The sequence below is a fragment of the Haematobia irritans genome, chromosome 3 (genome assembly GCF_050003625.1).
Source record: "Haematobia irritans isolate KBUSLIRL chromosome 3, ASM5000362v1, whole genome shotgun sequence".
Lineage (NCBI taxonomy): Eukaryota > Metazoa > Arthropoda > Insecta > Diptera > Muscidae > Haematobia > Haematobia irritans.
The window spans coordinates 125882102-125889462 of NC_134399.1; the positions used below are offsets into that span (position 1 = coordinate 125882102).

Sequence of the window (7361 nt, forward strand, 5' to 3'; positions counted from 1 at the left end):
GTACGTATAAGGATACTTATAGGTACCACGCCTGTGACAAACATCAGGGCCTCTAGTATACTTATCAAAAATGTAAACATTATCTGTATCCTATTAAAAATTAAATAAAACTCTATATTTACAACCAAATATTTATATATGCAATTTGTGCATCATAGAAGAGTCCACCTACAGTAAATGATCGAAAAATATCGTAGGGATAACCTCTCTACCATCCTTTTTTTATTGTATGTCCCACGGGACCTCATCACGCTGGTATCGCTTCCAGTGTTATTACACAAGGGTTAAGTTTAAATGGGGCCATATTTGCTTGGTGTCGTTACAACCCTTACAATTCTCCCATCGAACATTTGCCATCATAACAGCCTTCTCATGCAGCATGAGCTTGCAGGTAGCCAGGGCCATACCAACAGATTCTAGTTCCCCTGGAATATGTAAGGTAGCCCTGTCAACTCATCCGCTTCGCAGTTCCCCGGTATGTTCCTATGGCCAGGCATTCATATTAGGTGAATATTGTACTGCTCAGCCATCTCATTGAGAGATTTGCGGCAGTCGATGGCCGTTTTCGATTTGAGAAACACAGAGTCCAAGGATTTTATTGCAGGGTGATTGTCTGAGTATATATTAATGCCAACATTTTTTGGAACATTACTTCTCAGCCAATTCGCCACCTCTCTTATTGCTAATATTTCAGCCTGAAAAACACTACAGTGATTAGGTAATCTTTTCGCTATTCGAATTTCCAGATCTTTAGAATATACTCCGAACCCCACTTGTCCATTCAATTTGGAGCCATCAGTATAGACATCTATATATCTTTGGGAATTAGAATTTCAAACTTTTTGTCGAAAAGTAGACTCGCCAAAGTGTAATCCACTATGTTAGGCACATCTCGCATTACTTTGAGGACCGAACTGTGAGCGTAACTTTTTTCCGACCACAGCGATAGCTCGTGCAACCACACAGCCGTTGTTGCAGCTGACTGTTTGGCCAAAATGTCTAAAGGCAATAGATGTAGCATGACATTAAGGGAATTTGTTCCTGTCTTGCTGAATGCGCCTGAGATACGCACGCTGTTTAAGCCTGTAATATTTTTTACAGGCTATTTGCTCGACAATAAAAAAGCGAAGGTTTAAAGTTTTTATTTCAAACTAAAGTTCCGACTTGAACTTGACTTTATTCACTTGCTTCTGTGTATCGAATGAAGAAACCAAAAATATATTTGTTTCAAAAAATCTTAAAATAACAGAATTTATGTACAAAAAATAAAGGGTTTGTATGTACAAATGTCTAAGCATACACATTCTGACATGCATACAAAGGGATGCCCCAACCAATGCACCGCAGACGACGGCTAGACAGTTGCAATATGTATGTGCATAGGTGTATGTATGTATGAACTTGCAAATATTTTTAGAAATGCATTCAGGTAGAAAAATATGTTGATATACAAAACAATAACAAAGATACGCAGACAAAATCTATTCTTTGCTAATGCAATCAGGCTGCACAGGGCCGGACTTGAAGTTAACATCCTCCCCCCGTTGAAGGCTGTTGGCTTCAACAGAATCAATAGGAAGCAAGGCCAAGTTGTTGACAGCTCTTTTAAAGATTCCACAGCTAGTTCGCACATTTACAACTCGAACGACATCATCCTTTCCCTTTATGATTTCGGTTATACGTCCTATTTGCCATTTTAATGGGGGTAAATTGTCATCCTTAACAAGAACCATACATCCTGGTGAAATTTCTTCGCCCTTGGTTTGCCACTTTGAGCGTTCTTGTAAAAGTGAAAGGTATGATGTACTCCATTTTCGCCAGAAATTTTGTTGCATCTCTGAAACCTTTTGCCAGCTATTAAGACGACCGAAGTCAATCCAGGCCATGTTCGGTTCTGGGATGGAAATCAAAGGGCCACCAACTAAAAAGTGCCCAGGTGTCAATACATCCAAATCGTCTGGATCTTCCGATATTGGGCACAGCGGACGGGAATTTAAAATTGCCGATATTTGGCATACCACAGTCCTTAGCTCATCGAAGGTTAGGGTGTTAAGTCCAACAGCTCTGTAAAAATGAAATTTTGCTGATTTAACAGCAGCCTCCCAGAGCCCACCGAAATGTGGAGATCTGGGAGGAATGAACTTCCATTCTATGCCATCATTGAGACATTGATCGTGAACCGCATTTAGATGAGATTGTCTCAAAAACATTTGCTTCAAATCATTTAATTCGTTTTTGGCCCCAACGAAATTTGTTGCATTATCCGACCATATCGTGGCTGGCTTGCCTCTGAGAGAAGTAAATCGTCGAAGTGCGCACAAAAATGAAGGCGTCGATAAGTCTTGAACTAACTCTAAATGAGTTGCCTTTGTCGCAAAACAGGTAAAAATGCAAACGTAGCTTTTTACTGGTGGACGGCTTTTCACTTCCGATTTGTAATAGAAGGGACCACAAAAATCTACACCAGTTGTGTGGAATGCTTTATTAGGCCTCACTCGATCAGTGGGAAGGTCACCCATTACATGCTTCATGAGCCTTGGCTTCATTCTAAAGCAACGAACGCATTTGGATATAATGGAGCTTACTAATTTTCGTCCACCAATGGGCCAAAACTGCTGTCGAACAGCTGCTAGTAGACATTGGGCTCCTGCATGAAGTAATTTGTTGTGGAAATGCATCACCACGGCAGTTGTAATGGGATGATTTTTAGGCAATATCAGGGGATGGCGCGCGTCGAAGTCCAGATTTGAGTGTTCAAGGCGTCCGCCAACTCGAACCAATCCAAAATCATCTATTATGGGCATCAATGATGATAACTTGCTGGATGAAGAAATCGCCTTATTCGCCTTTAATGCCTTGATGTCATCGGGAAAGCAAATCATTTGAATGTTTCGAATTAAAATTTTAGTGCCAGCTTTTAAGTCACTCGGAGTTAGTTCCAACGAAGAACCTCTCAATTTAGGGTAGATAAATTTAGATACATAAGCAAATATACGTTGCATTTTCGAAAATGAATTGTGATACTTACACTGTATCGACAAATCTGTGTGAGCAGTAGCCAGGAAAACATTTCTTTTACGTTCAGGCAAATCCACCAAGAATTCCTTATTGCCAGGCCAAGTACTAATTTCATTTGAAAGGAAATTTGGACCATCACTCCAAAGTGGTGAATTGAGTAGCTCCTCTGGCGTTGCACCTCGCGATAAAATGTCTGCCGGATTAAGTTTGGTTGGAACGTAGCGCCATGACATTGGTGTTTCTTGCGATTGAATCTGAGAAACCCTATTTGATACGAAAACATTAAAGTTTGAGGGTAACTCTCGAATCCATGACAATACGACCATCGAATCTGACCAACAAAACACGTCGCATTGAGGAGATACTGTTTTGACAACATTGTCCACAAGATCGGCCAAAAGGCAAGCGGCTGAAAGCTCAAGCTTTGGTACAGTCAAAGTTTTTAAAGGCGAAACTCTCGATTTGGAACACAATAATGATGATTTCACAATGCCATTTAACTCAGTTCGAACATAAACGCATGCACCATAAGCAACTAAACTAGCATCACAAAATCCATGGATTTGGATTGATGCAGACGTCATCGAAATGTAACGAGGAAATGTAAACCGTTGAAGTGAAGTAAAATTTTTTATATATTCCATCCATGATGAGTGTAATGATTGTGGCAAACTTTCATCCCAATCTAAGTTCAATTTCCATAAGGTTTGCATGAAAACCTTTGCCTTTGTGATAACTGGTCCAATCAAACCCAAGGGGTCATAAAGCCGAGCTATGGACGATAATATGGAGCGCTTTGTCACCACTTTCCAATCATCAATAGGGTTGAAAACGAAAATAAAATCGTCACCTTTCGGATCCCAAACGAGCCCAAGAGTTTTTGTGACATCAGTGCCATCGTGAAATTTCAAAAATTGTTCACAGTCTGCAGATGGAACACCTTCCAGAACAGCAGGCTCATTAGACATCCACTTGCGTATTAGGAATCCTCCTCCTTTTAGAAGTGAGGTCACTTGCTGCCGTATTTCAGACACCTCTTCAACAGAATTACCACCAGAAATCATGTCATCTACATAAAAATCACGACGAACAATTTTGGAGCCAAGGGGAAATATTTTTTCGTCATCAAATGATAGTTGGTGCATTGCACGGATGGCCAAAAATGCTGCTGGTTTCGTACCATAAGTGACGGTATTCAACTTGTAAATTTTGACGTCATCAACCTCGTTTTCTCGCCAAAGTATGCATTGGAGATAATCGTCGGGATGGGTCACACGCACGCACCTATACATCTTGCAAATATCTCCACTCAGTGCCACCTTAAAAAATCTGTATCTGACCAGGGTATTAAACAGCTTTGCTTGAATAGTGGGTCCAGCGTATAAAATATCATTTAATGACTTTCCAGTTGTTGTTTTAGCTGACCCATCAAAAACCACCCTTAATTTTGTAGAGGTACTGTCCAGCTTATGTACGCAATGATGTGGTAAAAAATATTTGACCTGGGAATCTTGTGGCGAAATTAACGACATATGATTTAAATCAGCATACTCACGCATAAAAGCAGTGTATTTTGCCTTTATTTCTGGATAACGCCTAAATTTCTTTTCCAATGAATTTAACCGCTGTAAGGCTTGTTGGTAAGAACCTCCTAATGATGAAACATTATCGCCTTCAATTTTAGGCAATCGAACTGAGTACTCCCCTGTAGTCAGGCGCATGAAATTGTTGACAAAATGTTTTTCACAATATACGCCTTCCTCACTGATGGCCACATTGTTTAAGAAATCACTTTCGACTTCCCAAAATGCCTTTACAATTGTCGAAAGCTTCTCTTCTTCTTCGGCATCGTTATATGAAAGGGCAAGGGTACAAGTTTGCCGAGGGCGAAAACTACCTCCAGCAACTACCCATCCAAATAGAGTCTTCTGTAAAATTGGTAAGTTAGCAGCTAACTTTATTTGTCCCACAGACATTAAATCGAAAAACAATTCAGCGCCTAACAGCATATCGATGGCTCCCGCCTTGTCAAACGCGGGATCAGCAAGATTAATGTTTTTAGGCATATTCCAGTCCAGGGCATTCAAGTTTATGCTAGGTTGATAATCTGTGATTGTGGGCACCACCATTGCGGACAATATTGTGGTAAAATCTCCAATTCGAGATTTTATCCTCATGTCAACCGATTTGTCAACTTCCAAACTTCCATCACCTATACCAGAAATTGTAGCTGCAATTCGTTTACAATTCATACCAAGGCGCTTAACAAGACGATTTGCAACTAAATTTATTTGGGATGCAGAATCCAAAATTGCACGACATGGGACGAAGTTTCCATTTTTATTTTTGACAAGGATTATTGCTGTCGCTAACAACACACTACCACTCGAAGATGACATGGCATCGCTCGAAGAAGCTAATACGGCTTGGGTTCTGTCTGGCTGTTCAGGCGACGTGGCTGACGGCTCCACCGATTGAGCAGATGAAGAGGCAGAGCAAGGCGGATCAATATGTAGCAAAGTGTTATGCTTAACTGAGCATATTCGACAACACTGCGCAGTACACTTCCGCAGTAGATGTCCCTTACGAAGACAGTTGAGGCATAATTTGAGCCTCTTTGCTTCTTTAAAACGAAGAGGGGGCGAAAGATTTCCAAATAGTGAGCAATTAACAATAAAATGTTCCATTGAGTCACAAAAAGCACACAAAGGCGATGGTGAGCCGGCAGCTACATGGACATGGCGATTCTTGGAAGTCTGTTTTTTGGTATGCTGGCGAATAGAATCCAAATTTACGCAGGAATTTTCCAAATTTTCCAGCATGCGACATCTCTGCTCCAAAAATGACGACATGGAATCCCAACTCGGCAGCTCATTAACAGGCAAGCCCTCCTCCCATTTGATCTGCGTCGATCTATCCATCTTAATGGTTGCTAGATAGATTAAAAGGCCATCAGCTATTTGTTCTTTTGAGGTAATGGTCATCATAGCGCGCAAATGTGAATTCAATTTATCGCTAAGGTGACGTAATCCTCCAGCAGAGCTGTCCTCCACAGCTTTCAATGAAAATATTGCATTTATATGACTCTGAAAATGTAACAGTTTATTATCGAATCTATTTTTCAATAATTTTACCGCTTCAGAATAATTCCTCTCATTTAGTTCCAGTGATGCAATGGTATCTAGAGCTACCCCTGTTAGGCTCGAACGGAGATGATGAAACTTCTCTAGGTCACTCAGATCCATATTGCTGTCGACAACCGTGGAAAATAACGAGAAAAAATTGGGCCAATTTGCATATGCACCATTAAATTTGGGCAATTGAATTTCAGGCAGTCTTGTCTTTCTCATAGAAGATGAATTTTCTGCAAAAGGAACACCATCAACTGAAAACTGACGCATTGTTGAACACCTGTGGTTTGGTTGAGTACGCTGAATCGAATTTTGCCTTCGGGTTAATTTTGCTTTGACATCTAGGTATAGAGAAGTAAACCGCATTCGTACATCATATTCCTGCTCTACAGAGAGCAATTCTTCTAAGACAGATTGGGCTTCCTCGAATGCGGCGTTGATCTGTTCCACATATTCCAGACGGACAGATAAATCAGCACTATCATATTCAGCCAATTGCTCATTCGTTAGGCTCCTCATCAACGATTCCAATTGCTTCTCCATAGCTAGTATTTTTGTCCGAAATGGCATTATGTTTTCTCGTACTTCTCCATCAATGGTATTAGTGATTTGATCTTCACCCGGCATATTATAATTTTTCACTTTGATTTATCAGCTTTAATACGAATTTATTTTTATTACGAAATTATCCAATTTGATAATACTGTGTGATTACTAAACTTAATCACGTCGGGGTCACCAATGTTTAAGCCTGTAATATTTTTTACAGGCTATTTGCTCGACAATAAAAAAGCGAAGGTTTAAAGTTTTTATTTCAAACTAAAGTTCCGACTTGAACTTGACTTTATTCACTTGCTTCTGTGTATCGAATGAAGAAACCAAAAATATATTTGTTTCAAAAAATCTTAAAATAACAGAATTTATGTACAAAAAATAAAGGGTTTGTATGTACAAATGTCTAAGCATACACATTCTGACATGCATACAAAGGGATGCCCCAACCAATGCACCGCAGACGACGGCTAGACAGTTGCAATATGTATGTGCATAGGTGTATGTATGTATGAACTTGCAAATATTTTTAGAAATGCATTCAGGTAGAAAAATATGTTGATATACAAAACAATAACAAAGATACGCAGACAAAATCTATTCTTTGCTAATGCAATCAGGCTGCACAGGGCCGGACTTGAAGTTAACACACGCCATACG

General features: G+C 39.9%; 1 protein-coding gene across 1 annotated transcript; it reads right to left on the reverse strand.

The window, feature by feature from the left end:
• Positions 1 to 1481: 1481 nt before the first annotated feature.
• Positions 1482 to 6776, reverse strand: LOC142231173 (uncharacterized). Its single transcript, XM_075301791.1, has one exon. The coding sequence runs from the start codon at positions 6774 to 6776 to the stop codon at positions 1482 to 1484; it is 5295 nt and encodes a 1764-aa protein (XP_075157906.1).
• Between the last annotated feature and the right edge of the window lie 585 nt (positions 6777 to 7361).